Source organism: Pseudophryne corroboree, chromosome 1, assembly GCF_028390025.1.
Source record: "Pseudophryne corroboree isolate aPseCor3 chromosome 1, aPseCor3.hap2, whole genome shotgun sequence".
Lineage (NCBI taxonomy): Eukaryota > Metazoa > Chordata > Amphibia > Anura > Myobatrachidae > Pseudophryne > Pseudophryne corroboree.
Genome location: NC_086444.1, coordinates 1,151,759,586 through 1,151,778,502, shown reverse-complemented (window position 1 = coordinate 1,151,778,502; position 18,917 = coordinate 1,151,759,586). Strand labels below are relative to the sequence as shown.

The following is an 18,917-nucleotide window of genomic DNA, read 5'->3' as shown; positions in this document are numbered from 1 at the left end:
ACTGGGGGGAGCAGGCACTGAGGGGGCATATGTGGCACTGTGGGGGGAATATCTGGCACTGGGGGCAAATACCTGGCACTGTGGGGGAATATCTGGCACTGGGGGCAAATACCTGGCACTGTGGGGGAATATCTGGCACTGGGGGGAGCAGGCACTGAGGGGGCATATGTGGCACTGTGGGGGAATATCTGGCACTGGGGGCATATACCTGGCACTGTGGGGGAATATCTGGCACTGGGGGCATATGTGGCACTGGGGGGGTATATTTGGCACTGGGGGCATGTACCTGGCACTGTGGGGGAATATCTGGCACTGGGGGCATATGTGGCACTGGGAGCACGGCCCTACCAACAAGCACTACCCCCTAGCAACGAGCATGACACCCAGTGCATGAAACCCCTGGCAACGAGCATGACACCCTGAGCATGAAAATCCCTGGCACCGTGCATGGAACCAAGAGCATGAAACCCCTGGCAACAAGCAGGTAATTTAAAAGTAATTAGAAGCCTTACTGTAGAACTTAATGTGTAATGGGCATTACGGTGTGTGGCATAATGTATCACGGATATTGCGGTGTGTGTCATAATGTATCTGGCATTACGGTGTGTTGTATACTATATCACGATCATTGTGGTATGTGGTATAATGTCTCAGGATCATTGTGTTGTGTGTCATAATGTGTCACAGACATTGTATGTGCTATAATGTATCAGGGGCATTGCAGTGTGTAGCATAATGTATAACGGGCATTGCGATTCCTGTCATAATGTGTCACAGGCATTACGGTGTGTGGCATAATGTGTCGGGGGCATTACAGTGTGTGCATATTGTGTCGTACATTATTGTGTGTGGCATAATGTCTAAGGGCCATTGCAGTATGTGGCATAATGTATACTGGGCATTACTATAAGGAGGAAAAATGACAAATAATGTAAGGGGCATGAATCAGGATTATTTTTCTTTCCTGTGGTGGCTAACGTCTGGGCGTGCAGGTTGCAAAACTGGGATATAAGGTAGTCTTTTCCTGCAATGACACGCCCCTTTATGCGAAGCCACGCCCATTTCAACAAAGCCACACACCCTTTTTGGCGGCGCGCACCTTCAGCGCGCGCATATTTGTCCCTTTACTGCTGCCAAAAATTTAAGGGGGGGGGGGGGGGCGCCGAAGAATTTTTTGGCTTGGGGAAGAAAAATTTCTAGTTACACCACTGTGAATAGGCACATGAGTAATAGTAACAATGGTCTCCAGCATCTCATCACTTAAATACAGATGGCCAAATCTCCGGTGTGTGGCTGATCCAGTCTTCACACTATCTGATGGATGGAACAGGATTTCCCCCACAGCCTGTAAATTGCTCTCTCTTTGAGGTTCTCACTGAGGAGTCTGTACTGAAGAAGGGAAGTCAAAATGCAGGTTCCATATCGGGAAATTACATATTGTTCCCCACTGGAAGCTTTTTGGCGCTTGAGAATTTGGGCAATATCTTTGTCACCATAAAAATCAATGGATACAGCAGTATTGCCTGTTAACTATTCTAACTTTGGAAACATCATTTATTTCTCCAGTGTTAGTAAATTAATAAATAGCCCTGATTTTAAAATGGGGTTCCAGATGATAGGTCGACGGTCATTAGGTCGACAGTCAATAGGTTGACCCCATATGGTCAAGATGCATTAGGTTTACAGTTTCAAATGGCCCCCATGACAATGGTCATCACACATATGGTCGACACACGTTTTTTAAAACTTTTTCATCATTTGCTATCCACATGGACTACGACTGAGAATAGTAACCTTGCCAGAAGCACGGCAAGCGAAGCAAGCCCGCGAGGGTACATGTTTCTACTAATTTGTCATACATGTGATTAAACATATAAAATGACACACACAAAAAAAAACTGTCAACCTTATTTGTGTTGACCATTCCCATGTCAATCTTTTAGTGGGGTCAACCTTTTGTGGTGTCTACCATTTTCATGTCGACCCTGTTGCCCTTTAGACCTAGTCAACCTACTGCATGTCGACCATATGGGGTCGACCAATTGACTGTCGACCTATTTCTGATTGACCCATTGATCCACATCCCTTAAAAATGACACTTACTTTGGTGAAGACTGCTCTTTTCACAGAAAATAGTCCGATAGTGAGTAACGTAAAGGTGTCGGGGTCTCTCAGGAGTATGTGCAGAGAAGGGCATATGGAGTGTTGGTGCGTAATATCTGTGACCTTATATATTTGCAGGTGTGTAGAAGCAAGATGATTGGGGGTTATTGGGAAGACCAAGTCCCTCCTGCTGCCCTGGACATCATCCTGAGTCATGGAAGAGCCCCTTCTATGCCACCACCGCATACACCACTCCTGCACCCGATCTCCCAACAGTAAGCTGTAGTGGGGCCAGAAGCTGCCGCCGGGGAGATGCAGCCTGCTCACCTGCACCTCCTCCTTCTCCTCCGGGGACTGCTGTAGATGGGCTGCACGTTAAGGGGGGCGGGGTGTCGGTCTCTCAGCACCGCATGGTGGGGGCTGGGGCTGCGCTTTCTCTCGGGCCTCTTAGCAGCCTCCATGACGGTTCCACAGGCCCGAAGCCCTCATCACAGGCCCTGACGGGTTGCTGCATGGCTCACAGCCGGCCCCTCACCCACTGAGCCAAGCATCTTCCCTCATCTGCCTGGCCAACTCATGGCTCACAGCCGACCCCTCACCCACTGGCCAACTCAGTTTGTCTCAGAGGGGGAAAAAAACGTTGTGCTGCAGTAGTAGTTCGGGTTAGCAGGGGGGGAGTTCTAGGTACTCAGAACCCCCCCACCCCCACCCCCCGTATGCGCTAGTGACCACCCATCTCCTATATATTTGCCCAGATCTGTGACTCTGACTCCACCCAGCACTGTGACTCCGCCCAGCGTTATCCACACAGTCACAGAGTGATAGATCTGGGCTATTATATAGGAGATGGTGAAAAAAAAAATGGCGTGGGGTCCCCCTCCTTTACAAGCATAACCAGCCGCGAGCTCTTTGAATCAGTCCTGGTTCCAAAAATACAAGAGCGGTCCTTATGTTCGGGAGTGATTGGCAGCCGGCACACAGAGCAAACACAGCTGCCAAGCACGACTGAATATACCATCAGAAAACACGATCCACTCACAAACGGGAGCATAGTAAATTCACATATTTCATTTTTTTTAGAAAGCACTCGTGTTCGATCTATCCCACCAGTGTTTAATCTCGGCCAAACACGAGTCAAACACAAATCTAAGTATATTTACCCCATACTGTTTTTCTAATCACCCAGGAAATGTTCACATTTTACTACAAAGTTTCACTAGAGAAAGTATTAATAAATCTGTTTTATTATATTTGTAGAAAAATATCATTATGTGCAATATTAGAACAATCAATTGTATTTCCATTCATGTCTACTAACCTGGGTGTTAAACTAGAAGAAGATGTGATTGATGATGAAATTGTAATCATTGCCAGTTTGCAAAGGTCAGCTGCCGATCCTAGAATAAATGTGCATGTGTAAACAGTAAAGCAGTGATAATGATATGCCAAAAAAACTAATTAGACATTACTACAGTACATGCTAGAAATAGATTTGTGATTTTTCTAGGTTGTCTCCATGCTTGGAACCCTTTCGTAATATCAGGGCAATATGCTACTACAGACAAATATAGGTCAATAGCAAAAGCAAACAAGTATCAGAAACAGATTACCCCATAATTATAGCAATGGGAATATTACTTGTTACATGCAGGGGCGCTGGAATGTTTTGAGGTTGGGGGGGGGGGGCGTAGTAAAAATGAAATTTTTTGTGTTTGACACTGACCAAGTAGCTGCTCGGCAAAGTTGTAATGCTGAGACCCCCGGGGCAGCCGCCCAGGATAAGCCCACCTTCCTAGTAGAGTGGACCTTTACCGACGTCTGTAACGGCAATCCAGCCATAGTATGAGATTGCTGAATCGTATTTCTAATCTAACGTGCAATAGTCTGCTTGGAAGCAGGACAGCCAATCTTGTTGTGCTCATACAGGACAAATAGAGTCTCTGTTTTCCGTATACGAGCCATTCTAGCAACATAGATTTTCAAAGCTCTAACCACATCTAGAGATTTTGACTCAGTGAATGTGTCAGTAATTACTGGCACAACAATAGGTTGGTTTATGTGGAAAGATGAAACCACCTTCGGAAGAAAATGTTGACGAGTCCTCAACTCTGCCCTCTCTTCATGGAAAATCAGGTAAGGGCTCTTGTGAGACAAGGCCCCCAATTCAGACACACGCCTTGCGGATGCCAAAGTCAAAAGTATCACCACTTTCCAAGTGAGAAACTTCAACTCTATATTTTGTAGAGGCTTAAACCAATCCGATTGAAGGAACTGCAATACCACGTTAAGGTCCCATGGTGCCACTGGAGGCACGAATGGAGGCTGGATGTGCAGAACCCCTTTCACAAAGGTCTGAATCTCCGGAAGAGAGGCCAATGGTTTCTGGAAGGACACTGACAAGGCCGAAATCTGGACCTTGATCGATGCCAATCGGAGGCCCGCCTCCACACCATCCTGCAAAAAATGGAGAAAACGTCCTAAATGAAACTCTTCCGTAGGAGCTTTCTTGGATTTACACCAAGATACATATTTTCTCCAAATACGGTGGTAATGTTTTGATGTTACTCCCTTTTTGGTCTGAATAAGGGTGGGGATGACCTCCTCAGGAATACCCTTCCTGGCTAGGATACGGCGCCCAACAGCCATGCCGTCAAACGTAGCCGCGGTAAGTCTTGGTACACGCATGGCCCCTGCTGCAGCAGGTCCTCGTGAAGAGGAAGAGGCCGAGGATCTTCTATGAGCAACTCCTGAAGATCTGGGTATTAAGCCCTCCTTGGCCAGTCTGGGGCAATGAAGATTGCTCAAACTCTTGTTCTTATTATGATCCTGAGTACTTTTGGGATGAGCGGAAGTGGAGGGAAGACATATACTGACGGACACGCCCACTGGGTCACCAGTGCATCCACTGCTACTGCTTGAGGGTCTCTCGACCTGGAACAGTATCTCTGAAGCTTCTTGTTGAGACGAGACGCCATCATGTCTATTTGAGGAACTCCCCAAAGACTTGTCACCTCTGCGAAGACTTCTCGGTGGAGGCCCCACTCTCCTGGATGGAGATCGTGTCTGCTGAGGAAGTCTGCTTCCCAGTTGTCTACTTCCCGAATGAATATTACCGACAGAGCTTGTAGATGTTTTTCTGCCTAGCGGAGGATTTTTGTCGCCTCCGCCATTGCCGCTCTGCTTTTCGTTCCACCCTGCCTGTTTATGTGTGCGACTTCTGTTACATTGTACGCCTGGATCTGCACGGGACGGTCTTGAAGAAGATGTACCGCTTGTTGAAGGCCGTTGTATATGGCTCTTAGCTCCAGAACGTTTATGTGAAGGCAGGCTTCCTGTTGTGACCAACGTCCCTGGAAGTTTTCTCCCTGAGAGATCGCTTCCCAGCCTCGGAGACTTGCATCCGGGGTTACCAGGACCCAGTCCTGAATCCCGAACCTGCGTCCCTCTAGTAGGTGAGAGCTGTGTAACCACCACAGGAGCGAAATCCTGGTTTTTGATGACAGGATTATCTTTCTGTGCATGTGTAGGTGCGACCCCAACCACTTGTCCAACAGGTCCCACTGGAATACTCTGGCATGGAACCTGCCAAACTGTATGGCCTCGTAGGCCGCCACCATCTTCCCCAACAACCGAATGCACTGATGGATCGACATACTTGATGGTTTCAATATCTGTTTTACCATTTTCTGGATTTCCAGAGCCTTTTTTCAGCGGAAGAAATACTCTCTGAACTTCTGTGTCCAGAATCATCCCGAGGAAAGACAACCTTGTCGTCGGTTCCAACTGTGACTTTGGGTAATTTATGATCCACTCGTGTTGTTGGAGTATTGACAGAGAGAGTGATATGTTTTGTTACAACTGCTCCCTGGATCTCGCCTTTATCAGGAGGTCGTCCAGATAAGGAATTATATTGACTCCTTTCTGACGAAGGAGAACCATCATCTCCGCCATCACCTTGGTGAATACCCTTGGCGCCGCGGAGAGACAGAAAGGTAACGTCTGGAATTGGTAATGGCAATCCTGAACCGCGAATCTCAGATAAGCCTGGTGAGGAGGATAAATGGGAACATGCAGGTAAGCATCCTTTATGTCCACCAACACCAAGTAGTCCCCCTCCTCCAGACTGGCAATCACTGCCCGAAGTGATTCCATCTTGAACTTGAACCTTTTTAGGTAACCATTCAGATCCTTTAGATTTAGGATCGGTCTGACCGAGTCGTCCGGCTTCGGAACCACAAAGAGGCTTGAATAAAAACCCCTCCCTTGTTGTGACAACGGTACCAGGACTATGACCTGGTCTTGACATCATTTTTGGATTGCCGCTGTCACTGCTTTTCTTTCTGACGGAGAAACTGGCAAGGTCGATTTGAAAAATCGGCATGGGGGAACGTCTTGAAACTCCGGCTTGTACCCCTGGGATACTATTTGCAACACCCAGGGGTCCAGGCAAGACAGAATCCAATCCTGGCTGAAGAGTCTGAGACGTGCCCCCATCTAAGTGGCCTCCCGCAAGGGAGCTCCAGCGTCATGCTGGGGATTTGGCAGAAGTAGGGGTAGACTTCTGCTCCTGGGAACCTGGAGCCGCTGTGGGCTTCTTTCCCCTTCCCCTACCTGCAAAGAAGGGAGAACCTCTCGTCTTTTTGTATTTATTGGGCCGAAAAGACTGCATTTGCGGGTGATAGGTCTTTTTTGCCGGTGCAGAGGGCAAAAATGACGACTTACCTGCGGTAGCCGCCGAGACTAATGCATCCAGGCCATCGCCAAATAAGGCCTCACCTTTATATGGGAGAGCCTACATGTTTCTTTTGGAATCTGCATCCACGTTCCACTGGCGAATTCACAACGCCCGCCTAGCCGATACTGCCTTGGTAGCGGCCTGTGAACTCAAGAGTCCAATATCCTTCATTGCTTCCAGCATGTAGGCGGCAGCGTCCTTGATATTCCCTAACTTAAGGAGTATCTCATCTTTATCAATCGTGTCAATTTCTGATGACATGCTTTCTGACCATTTTTCAATAGCGCGACTCACCCATGCGCAGTGGGCCTAATCAGTGTACCATTGGTAACATAAATGGATTTCAATGTCGTTTCCATTTTGCAGTCTGCCGGCTCTTTAAGAGAAGTCGTGCCGGGAGCAGGGAGAATTACTTTCTTTGTCAACCTGGAAAGTGCACTGTCTAACACAGGGGGTGACTCCCACTTTTTCCTGTCTTCAGCCGGGAAAGGGTAAGCTATGTGAATTCTTCTGGGAATACAAAATCTTTTATCAGGATTCACCCACATCCCTTCAAACAGAGCATTTAGTTGGTGTGAAGGGGGGAACGTGACTTTGGACTTTTCCTTACATAAATACGCCTTCTCCTGAAGTACAGGAGTGGTTTCTGTAACCTCCAACACGTCCCTTATAGCCACAATCATATATTGTATATTTTTTGCCAATTTATGATCTATCTCTCTGGATTCACTATCGTCGACACAAGAGTCAGAATCCGTGTCGGTATCAGTGTTTACAACATTTGCAAATGGTCTCCTATGTGACCCCGAGGGGCCGCCCGCATAAGGAATAACAGCATCATGAAAAATCACATCTTCCACTTATTTTCTCCAGCATGCAGCCTTAGATTCAGACTTATCTAGTCTACAGTTAATCAGATGCATACTGTCACGTATCTCCTTCACCCATGCAGGCTCTTGGTGTGCCGGTAGCGCCACCACATTACAACTCTGTGTCCCTAAAATGGCTTCCTCCGGGGAGGAACTCCCTGCCTCAGACATGCCTCACACGTGTACAGCACACCAACAGACACACTGGGACTTATTTTGGGGATAGATCCACAGTAAAATTTGTCAGAGGGACACAGGATAGGAGCAGCCAGTTCACAATCCCAGCGCCAGTATTTCCTGTGAACACAGTATGTCCACAGCCTAACAGCACCTTTTAAATAGTAATAATACACTATCAAATGCACCACAATCGCTTTGTGCCCCCCCTTAGTAGCACCCTGTACTTGTCAGAAGTGGAGGAGAGGACCAGCGTGTTCTCTGCAGCCTGAGGTGAGAGAGAAAATGGTGCTGAGTAGTGTGCTGGCTGCCTGAGGAAGAAGCTCCGCCCCCGCAATGGCGCGTCTTTACACTCATACAAACACTGTAATATTTATACTGGCGGGGGTAGGGCTGTGCCAGCGGCAACTTATGCCCCCTTTTATCCAGTTTGAGGTACTTTTATTGCTGCCCAGAGTGCCCCCCCCCAGAGCGCCCTGCACCCTGTAGTGCCAGTGTGTGTGGGCAGCAATGGAGCGCTGCGCTCCCGCCAGCCGCGCCGCACCTCAGCCGTCACTTACTTGATAGAAGATCATTCTTCTTATACTCGCCTGTCTTCTGACTTCTGGCTCTGTGAGGGCGGTGACGGCGTACTGTGGGAGTGAGCATCTAGACACGGCTAGCGTTCAGTTCCCTTCAGGAGCTAATGGTGTCCTGTCAGCCAGAAGCAGAGCCATGAAACTCTGAGGAAGTTGGTTCTGCTTCTGCCCCCTCAGTCCCACGAAGCAGGGAGTCTGATGCCAGCAGATCTCCCTGAAAATAAAAAATCTAACATAAGTCTTTTCAGAGAAACTCAGTAGAGCTCCTCAGAGTGCATCCAGTCGACCTGGGCACATTTCTAAAACTGAGGTCTGGAGGAGGGGCATAGAGGGAGGAGCCAGTTCACACCCAATGAAAAGTCTTTAGAGTGCCCATGTCTCCTGCGGATCCCGTCTATACCCCATGGTATTGATGTCGTCCCCAGCATCCTCTAGGACGTATGAGAAATCAGTGTCCTGCCGCAGCTTGCTGTGCCCCATGTCCCTATTTTCTATCACCTCTATTCTCTTCTTACTGCCACTACTTTGAGAGTTACAGGGAGGGTGAGAGCAGGGATGCTAGGGGGGAGTTACAGGGATGGTGAGGGCAGGGACGCTGACGGGGGATTAAGAGAGAGGGTGAGGGCATGGACGCTAAGGGGGGAGTTACAAGGAGGGTGAGGGCAGGGGCACTGAGGGTGGAGACACAGGGAGGGTGATGGTAGGGACGCTGATGGGGGATTAAGAGGGAGGGTGTGGGCATGGACGCTGAGGGGGGAGTTACAGGGAGGGTGAGGGCAGGGGCACTGAGGGTGGAGACACAGGGAGGGTGAGGGCAGGGGCACTGAGGGTGGAGTTACAGGGATGGTGAGGGCACACTAAGGTGGGAGCTTCATAGTGGGTGAGGGCAGGGACACAGAGGGTGGAGTTACAGGGAGAGTGAGGGCAGGGACGCTGATGGGGGACTAAGAGGGAGGGTGAGGGCAGGGATACTGAGGGGGGAGTTAGAGGGATGGTGTGGGCACCTGATGGGGGAGCTACAGGGAGAGTGAGGGCATGGATGCTGAGGGGGGCGCTACATGGAGGGTAAATAAACAAATGCTCTAAATCCCCCCCAATTGTCACTTACCAGATATTTGTGCCTTCTCACCCACACGTGGGTCTCAGCTACTGCGCGCTGCAGCTCCCTTTGATCTTCTAAAGCGGCCCACAGAGGAGGCAGGGCTCGGGACAGGACTCGGGGGCAGAGCTGTGCTAGAGTGGTCTTCCTGGAACACTGGTGAGGGCAGCGCATGCTCCACTCTTCATGCTGCTGGTGCCGCTGCTGCCTGTGATAAGTGTGTGACAGGCGCTGGCAGCAGCGGCAGCCGGCAGCAGCAGGCAGGCAGTACAGTGCGGCTCCATCAGTAAGGCGGTAGAGAGGGGGGAGCTGCTGTTCATGCTGCCGGCGCCGCTGTTCCCTGTCAGTGTGACAGGGAGCAGCAGCGCACATCAGCAAGGTCGCAGAGCGGAGAGAACGCCTCCCTTGCTGAGCGGGTAGCGCCGGGACAGCGCTCCCCCTCAGCTGCGCCTGCATCTCATTTGGGGGGGTCATGCTGCCCCCCCCCCCTCCCCCCTCCCCGACCTTGCTGATGTGCGCTGCTGCTCCCTGTCACACTGACAGGGTACAATATTGTGGTCCTGTTTTAATATATATAATTAAAAAATGTGCTCTGTTAAAAGTGTATTTAAAAATAGCTAGGTTTTATTATTTGAATTCTTGGTAATAATGCTGGTTATATGCAAAAGTATAATTAATTTGTTTATTATAAAAATTCCCAAAACTCTTCACCTCAGAATCAGTATTTTCATACAATTAGCTTGTTATACCTATGTTAGACATTTGGAAGCAGAGGCGTATCTAGGGCAGGGTGAGCAGGGCATGTGCCCTGAGCACCATGGCAGGTCCAGCATAATGGGCGTTGCTGGCCAGAGCAGTGTCCCGCCAGGTGTTTCATTAATCATGCTGCATCTCAGACTGTCCAGGGACACGTAGTGCTGTGTAGCTGCCGCCGGGCCCATAGGAGCGGGATGGACGGGGCTAACTAGAGGTAGTGCCGCTTAGTGGGCGGGGTGTCCATAGGCATCATAAATGCGGCTGGTGTTTTACATTTACAATATACAGGCTCCTGCCTCTGCCGACGCATTAATAGTGGGTGGAGCTGGCAGCAGAGCAGGGAGTGATTGGAGGCATGACAAGCATGCAGAATTGGGGCCCAGGATGAGGAGGACTCACGAAGACCATGGGGCTCTTATCCAGGGATGGAGCGATGTGCTCAGCATGGTAAGCAGTGCAGCAGAGCACTGGGATGGAGAGGCGCTTTTCCAGACCGGCTCCCCTGCCATCCACTGTTGCTGCGCTGCTGCAGGGCCGTTGCTTACAGGCACCGGGAGTTGGCAGCCGCTGAGACCAGGGATCAGTTACCGACGACCCCCTTGTGCGTATAGCAGTGTGACCATGATAATTAACCTTCCCAGGTTCTAAACCCAAACTCCCCGAGCCTTGCACACCATGCCTGCCTGTTACCTTGCATCTCTCCCGGCTGCAGCAACCGCAATGCCTATGGTGCCAGCCAACTCCAGCAGCAAGAGGCGCAGTACACATTCCATACACACTCCCCTGCTCAGCTCAATTCAGTCTGTGAGATACTGTAGCTGGAGGAGGCAAAGGTGTTCTCTGGAGGAGGGTGGCAAGAACACGGACAATAAGATGGGCAAGGTGTAGTCAGGGATGCGGCTGGCAGCAGTCACACCGAGGGGAGACAGCTCACAGTGCTTGGTACTGTCCTCTACCCTGACTTTATCAGCACCCCAAAAAGTACTGATGTGCTCATGGGTAGGGTGTCATGGATGTCCCCCCAAAAAGGTGTTGACATTATGGGTTCATAGGTCATGTGTGCACCCCCCCCTTGAAAAGTGTCATGTCATGATGGTGTTTACAGGTGCCCCACCACACCAAAGTGCTGTCATGCTGGGGTTCAGATTTTTGTTTGCGTCACACTGGGACACCCTATAACGTGTGGTGACCTACTGTGGTAGTCATATGTGCCCCCTATAAGGTGTTGTCATGCTGGGGTCCTCATAAGTGCCTTCTATAATAAGGTGTTAAGCTGGGATGCACATAGTTGTCTCCTATAATGTGTGGTGACTTGAGCTGCTGTGGTGGTCATAGGTGCCCCCTATAATGTGTGGAGGACATAGCAATGGTGCTGCTGCTGCTCTGGTGGCCGGGGGCTCCCAGCAGCGGGGGGTAGGCAAATACCAGCCCCAGTACTCTCTGGCCCTAACCCCTTCCTTCAAACTAGAACTGTCCTGACTACTATCTACTATCTACCCTTACCCCCTCCCTACCCCCTGCACTGCCCCCAGTATTGCTTGCCTTTAGTACTGCCTGGACTGCTATGTACCTTTACCCCCTCCCTGTCTGCACTGCTCCGTACCTAAACCCCCAACACTACACCAACTGCTGCCTGCCTTAACCCCCAGCTCTACCCCAAATGCTACAATACCCAAGCTGCCACCTGACCACACCCTATCACTGTTCCAAACTACCCCTGTCCCTCTCTACCCCCAGCACTGAACCTGTTATATATGTCAGATCAAGGCAATGTATGCTTACTGAATATTTAAGTGTGATCTGCCATGGTGTATGTTTAGGGCATGTGGCATGGTCTAATGCTATGTGGAAAGTCATATGGGTAGCTCAAAATAATAAACTCTGATGGGGTGCTGCAGCTCTGGACCCAGGTAAAGAAATTGTAGTATATTTGTTATCCACTGTCTCTCCCCAGCGTCACCCAGTGCCTCTCCCCAGTGTCACCCACTGCCTCTCCCCAATATCACCCACTGTCTCTCCCCAGCGTCACCCAGTGCCTCTCCCCAGCATCACCCATTACCTGTCACCCAGTGCCTTTTCCCAGCATCACTTCTCCCCAATATCACCCAGTGCCTCTCCCCAGCGTCACCCACTACCTGTCACCCAGTGCCTCTCCCCAGCATCACCAACTGCCTCTCTCCAGCATCCCCCACTACCTGTCACCTAGTGCCTCTCCCCAGTGTCACCCACTGCCTCTTCCCAATATCACCCACTGCCTCTCTCCAGCATCCCCCACTACCTGTCACCTAGTGCCTCTCCCCAGTGTCACCCAGTGCCTCTTCCCAATATCACCCACTGCCTCTCTCCAGCATCCCCCACTACCTGTCACCTAGTGCCTCTCCCCAGTGTCACCCACTGCCTCTTCCCAATATCACCCACTGCCTCTCTCCAGCATCCCCCACTACCTGTCACCTAGTGCCTCTTCCCAATATCACCCACTGCCTCTCTCCAGCATCACCCACTACCTGTCACCAGAGGCGTCACTAGGGTTGGTGTCACCCGGTGTGGTAACTCATGGTGTCACCCCCCATGGACCCCTCCCGTATCACAACACACGGAATCCTTAGTTATGTTTTTGTACTAGTTTTCACATTATAGCACACAGAATAAGCCGAAATTCACATTATAGCTCACAGAATAAGTCGAAATTTACAATATAGCTCACAGAATGAGCCAAAATTCACATTATAGCACATGGTATGAGCTGAAATTCACATTATAGCACACGGTATGAGCCAGAAATCACATTATAGCACACAGTATGTGCCAAAATTCACATTATAGCACACGGTATGAGCCTAAAATCACATTATAGCACACAGAATGAGCTGAAATTCACATTAAAGCACATGGTATGAGACGAAAATCACATTATACCACACAGAATGAGCCGAAATTCACATTATAGCACACAGAATGAGCTGAAATTCACATTATGCTACATGAAATGAGACAAAATTCAGAGAGAGTGACAGCAGGGACATAGGGACCGGGAGAGTGACAGAGGGACAGGGAAAGTGACAGCAGGGACATAGGGACAGGGAGACTGAAAGAGAGAGGGTCAGCAAGGGTACATAGTAGGGACTAGGGAGTGCGAAAGGCAGCAGGGTAAGATTACCTATTTAGCAGCGGCAGTGCTGAGGATGCTGTGGTCTACGGGGCGGTGGATGAGATGGCTGTGATCGGCATGGTGCGGAGGAGGCGGAGGTGCAGAGAAGAACTGAGGTCAGCGGTGGGGCGGCTGAGGGCAGCGCCGGTGTAGTGGAGGAGGAGGCAGAGGGCGGTGCAAGGAGGAGGAGGCTGTGGTCGGTGGTACTGCGGCTCCTATGACCGCAGTGCTACTATTTCGCAGACTGGTAGCCAAGCAGGAGCGTCCGCGCGGCGAGAGCTCAATGTGGCGGCGAGGTTTTCAGACTCATATACACACACATCACACACACATATACTGTGTGTATATATATATATATATATATATATATATATATATACACACACACACACACACACACACACACACATATGTGTATATATACATATATATATATATATATATATATATATATATATATATAATACAGGTTTTTTCCACACCAGTGGACAAAATGATAGCACTCTCCAGGCTTTGAAATCAGTTAGTCAACATTGAAAATTTAATAGAGGTAGTCTCACAGTTCCAAGGTGGTATTCAGAAACGATCTCCAACGTTTCGGTCCTCGGCAGGACCTTTGTCAAGGAATGCACAGTTAAGTCAGCAGTGTCAGCGTCACAACAAGCATCAGAGTAGCAGGGAAACCGGAGACAGAGATATTGCCTCACCGGCCTCTGCTAAATACCCCTCAAAGACGCGCAAAAGAGCATAGGGCACGCCCCCAACACGGCTGCGAGCCGTGTGGAGCGCACCTGTGGAACGCAGGCACGTCACTTCCGCCGGAAGTGGGCTGCGTCCCTGGTAACAGTAGATTCTCGGATGTATCCTGCGAGTGAACCGCATGCGTGGAACGCATCGCGTCACTTCCGGTATTACCGGAAGTTAGCTATCACTATGGTAACCGGGGTAAGCAGCGGGCTTAATGTTCGCGGACGTCACTATTGCTAGCTCTGGTGTCACGGCACCAGGCCACTAAGGCATGACACTTTGTTGGAAAACATAATCAGACAAATAAGGAGTGCGTCCCACGGGCCGGGGAAGTCCCGCCCCCGTTGCCACAGCGATGCCAGCAAATAAAGTTTGGATACATAGACTAGTTAGGGTATAGCAGAGGCCGGTGAAGTCACACAGAAGGGATACTCATTAGAAAATTAATGTAGCTCAGTATAAACAGTACAAGAATTAAATCCTGATGTGACTACTTAGTTCAATAGTATTATGGGCTATGCAAACAATAGGGTAAAGGCATATGGTTCAGGAAATGATGATAATGGTAAATACAATCATTTAAAAAAAATCGACAAAGGGTTGTTTTCATTCATTCCTCGCGGGGCTACTGTATCTAGTTTATATATCCACAGGCTCTCCCTTTTCCTCAATAGGAGTGCACGGTCACCACCCCTGGGGGGTGGCGGGATCCAGTCAATCAATTTGGACCTTAGGTCAGAGACCTGATGTCTTAATGCCATAAAATGTCTGGCCACTGGTAGTGTTGCTGTCCCCGTAGCAATCGCTTGATGGATTGATGTCCTGTGGTTCGCCATACGGTCCCGGAAGCGTCTCGTAGTCATCCCCACATAATATAGTCCGCAAGGGCAAGTCAAAATATAGATCAGATGATCCATAGCACAGTGGAGCCTGTATTTTATAGCTATAGGTCGACCAGAGTGTGGGTGTGGGAAAAATGGGCCAGTCAACATGGCCCTACAAGTAGTATACCCCGTACATTTGAAACATCCTGGACGTCTTTCATATAACCATGTGGTACTCTGTGTCCCCTCATCACTGGCCATGGGCCTCAACAGAAGTTGTTTTAGGTTTGTTGATCTTCGGTAAGCCATCATAGGCGGTGAGCTACGTTTTAACTTCAGGCGATCGTCTGTGGCTAGAATTGGCCAGTTCTTACGTAAGCTCCCCTTAAGCTTATTTGAGTAGTTGTCATATGTAGTGGTGAACACCATCCGTTCCGGTGTGTGCGTGGTCTGTGTGACAGTTGTGCTGGAACCAAATTTGTTCCTAGCCTTCGTTAGGCACCTGAGTACATTCTTTTTCCCGTAGCCCCGTTCAAGGAATCTGGAAGTCATCTCAGATATTTGGGATTCCATGATGTCACTGTCCGAGTTATTTCGCATTACTCTTAAAAATTGTGAGAATGAGTATCCCTTCTGTGTGACTTCACCGGCCTCTGCTATACCCTAACTAGTCTATGTATCCAAACTTTATTTGCTGACGAGACAACCTACATCTGTCTGTCACACAACCCCATTCCAGAGATCAAAGCGACAGTAGACAACCTACTGGACAGTGCCATCAAGGAATACCATATTGATAAGAATACACATGATTTCCTCACAGTTGAATTCCCGGTATGTCCGATTATCTACACCCTCCCTAAGGTACACAAGACACTCACAAAGCCGCCCGGTAGACCCATTATTTCAGCTAAGAACTCATTATTACAACCATTAGCCATCTATGTAGATACATTCCTCATAGTACAACAGGGTGATAGTTACCTACGTGACTCAACGGATTTTCTACAAAAGCTCCTAGCCCTTCCTGATGGATTTGAAGATACCCTACTTGCGACCATGGATGTCTGTTCTTTATATACGATCATCCCGCATGAGCAAGGTTTACAGGCATTGGCCAATGCCTGGCATCAGCAACCACCTACCGGGCCACCTATACCTTTCTTATTGGATCTGACCAGTCTAGTCCTCAAGCAGAATCATTTTTTATATCAAGGGAAGTACTATCTGCAACGGAAGGGGACCGCGATGGGATCGAACCTAGCGCCGGCGTACGCAAATATCTTCATGTCCGAATTTGAGCAAGACCATATTCTACCCCAGTTTGGTGAGCATATATTGTTCTATAAAAGATTTATAGATGATATTTTCCTACTGTGGAAAGGGACGACTGAATCATTTGACCTGATGATTGCTTCATTAAACGATCTGGATGCACCGGTGAAATTCACGTACCAGATTGACCCGCACAATGTGAGTTTCCTTGACATCTCGATCACCTTGGAGGGAGGACGGATCTGCACTAGCCTCTACAGAAAACCAACGGACAGGAATACTTTGTTGCACCCAAGCAGCCAGCATCCACCTACCCTCAAGGATAATCTTCCAGTTTCACAATTTTTAAGAGTAATGCGAAATAACTCGGACAGTGACATCATGGAATCCCAAATATCTGAGATGACTTCCAGATTCCTTGAACGGGGCTACGGGAAAAAGAATGTACTCAGGTGCCTAACGAAGGCTAGGAACAAATTTGGTTCCAGCACAACTGTCACACAGACCACGCACACACCGGAACGGATGGTGTTCACCACTACATATGACAACTACTCAAATAAGCTAAGGGGAGCTTACGTAAGAACTGGCCAATTCTAGCCACAGACGATCGCCTGAAGTTAAAACGTAGCTCACCGCCTATGATGGCTTACCGAAGATCAGCAAACCTAAAACAACTTCTGTTGAGGCCCATGGCCAGTGATGAGGGGACAAAGAGTACCACATGGTTATATGAAAGACGTCCAGGATGTTTCAAATGTACGGGGTGTACTACTTGTAGGGCCATGTTGACTGGCCCATTTTTCCCACACCCACACTCTGGTCGACCTATAGCTATAAAATACAGGCTCCACTGTGCTATGGATCATCTGATCTATATTTTGACTTGCCCTTGCGGACTATATTATGTGGGGATGACTACGAGACGCTTCCGGGACCGTATGGCGAACCACAGGACATCAATCCATCAAGCGATTGCTACGGGGACAGCAACACTACCAGTGGCCAGACATTTTATGGCATTAAGACATCAGGTCTCTGACCTAAGGTCCAAATTGATTGACTGGATCCCGCCACCCCCCAGGGGTGGTGACCGTGCACTCCTATTGAGGAAAAGAGAGAGCCTGTGGATATATAAACTTGATACAATAGCCCCGCGAGGAATGAATGAAAACAACCCTTTGTCGATTTTTTTGAAATGATTGTATTTACCATTATCATCATTTCCTGAACCATATGCCTTTACCCTATTGTTTGCATAGCCCATAATACTATTGAACTAAGTAGTCACATCAGGATTTAATTCTTGTACTGTTTATACTGAGCTACATTAATTTTGTAATGAGTATCCCTTCTGTGTGACTTCACCGGCCTCTGCTATACCCTAACTAGTCTATGTATCCAAACTTTATTTGCTGGCATCGCTGTGGCAACGGGGGAGGGACTTCCCCGGCCCGTGGGACGCACTCCGAATTTGTCTGATTATGTTTTCCAACAAAGTGTCATGCCTTAGTGACCTGGTGCCGTGACACCAGAGCTAGCAATAGTGACGTCCGCGGACATTAAGCCCGCTGCTTACCCTGGTTACCATAGTGATAGCTAACTTCCGGTAATACCGGAAGTGACGCGATGCGTTCCACGCATGCGGTTCACTTGCAGGATACATCCGAGAATCTACTGTTACCAGGGACGCAGCCCACTTCCTGCGGAAGTGACGTGCCTGCGTTCCACAGGTGCGCTCCACACGGCTCGCAGCCGTGTTGGGGGCGTGCCCTATGCTCTTTTGCGCTTCTTTGAGGGGTATTTAGCAGAGGCCGGTGAGGCAATATCTCTGTCTCCGGTTTCCCTGCTACTCTGATGCTTGTTGTGACGCTGACACTGCTGACTTAACTGTGCATTCCTTGACAAAGGTCCCGCCGAGGACCGAAACGTTGGAGATCGTTTCTGAATACCACCTTTGAACTGTGAGACTACCTTTATTAAATTTTCAATGTTGACTAACTGATTTCGAAACCTGGAGAGTGCTATCATTTTGTCCACTGGTGTGGAAAAAACCTGTATTGTACTATGGGCCCCACATCTTGTTATGTGGGACTCTGATTGGCACCCCAGCTGATAGCCCTAGTTTATGGTGAGAGTGTAGGAATTAGTACTGTATATATATATATATATATACACACACATATATATATAATACATATGTTATTGACTTAGTCAAAACATTTTTTTTTTACTCAAATAAAAATGGATTATAATGTAATAGTAAACACACACCCTCTGTCAGCTGAAACAGCTCACAGCCAGCCAGAGAAGAAGGCGGCAATGAGGTGCGCACTTCAGTCCCTGCAGTACAGCTCCCTCTGGTAACGTCCGTCCTCCCTCTGTTAATGCTGCACATTGCACAGCAAAGTCTCCTCCCATTCTCCCTCCCAGCATGGCATGCGGTGCCGGCGTGCGTATGATGTCACTCGTGATGTACAGCACCCGGCATCGATTGCGGAAGTACAGACCCGGTGGTGTACAGGCAGGCCGGCATGTATATGAATGAGTCCGCTGTCCGGGTGATGAAGTCGGCAGGGGTGCAGTGCTGGGGAGGAGTAAGTGTG

The 18,917-nt window shown here is 49.0% G+C and overlaps 1 protein-coding gene across 6 annotated transcripts in view; it reads right to left on the bottom strand.

Moving 5' to 3' along the window:
• POLN (DNA polymerase nu) overlaps positions 1-18,917 on the bottom strand; it is a 617,268-nt gene that overhangs the window by 80,291 nt on the left and 518,060 nt on the right. For 5 of the 6 annotated variants that reach the window (XM_063924721.1, XM_063924733.1, XM_063924728.1 and 2 more), the window contains one exon: positions 3,422-3,500. The exons of the other annotated variant lie outside the window; for it this stretch is intronic. In XM_063924721.1, the coding sequence (XP_063780791.1) occupies positions 3,422-3,500 (79 nt within the window). The remainder of the gene's footprint in view (positions 1-3,421; positions 3,501-18,917) is intronic. 6 annotated transcript variants of the gene reach the window in all.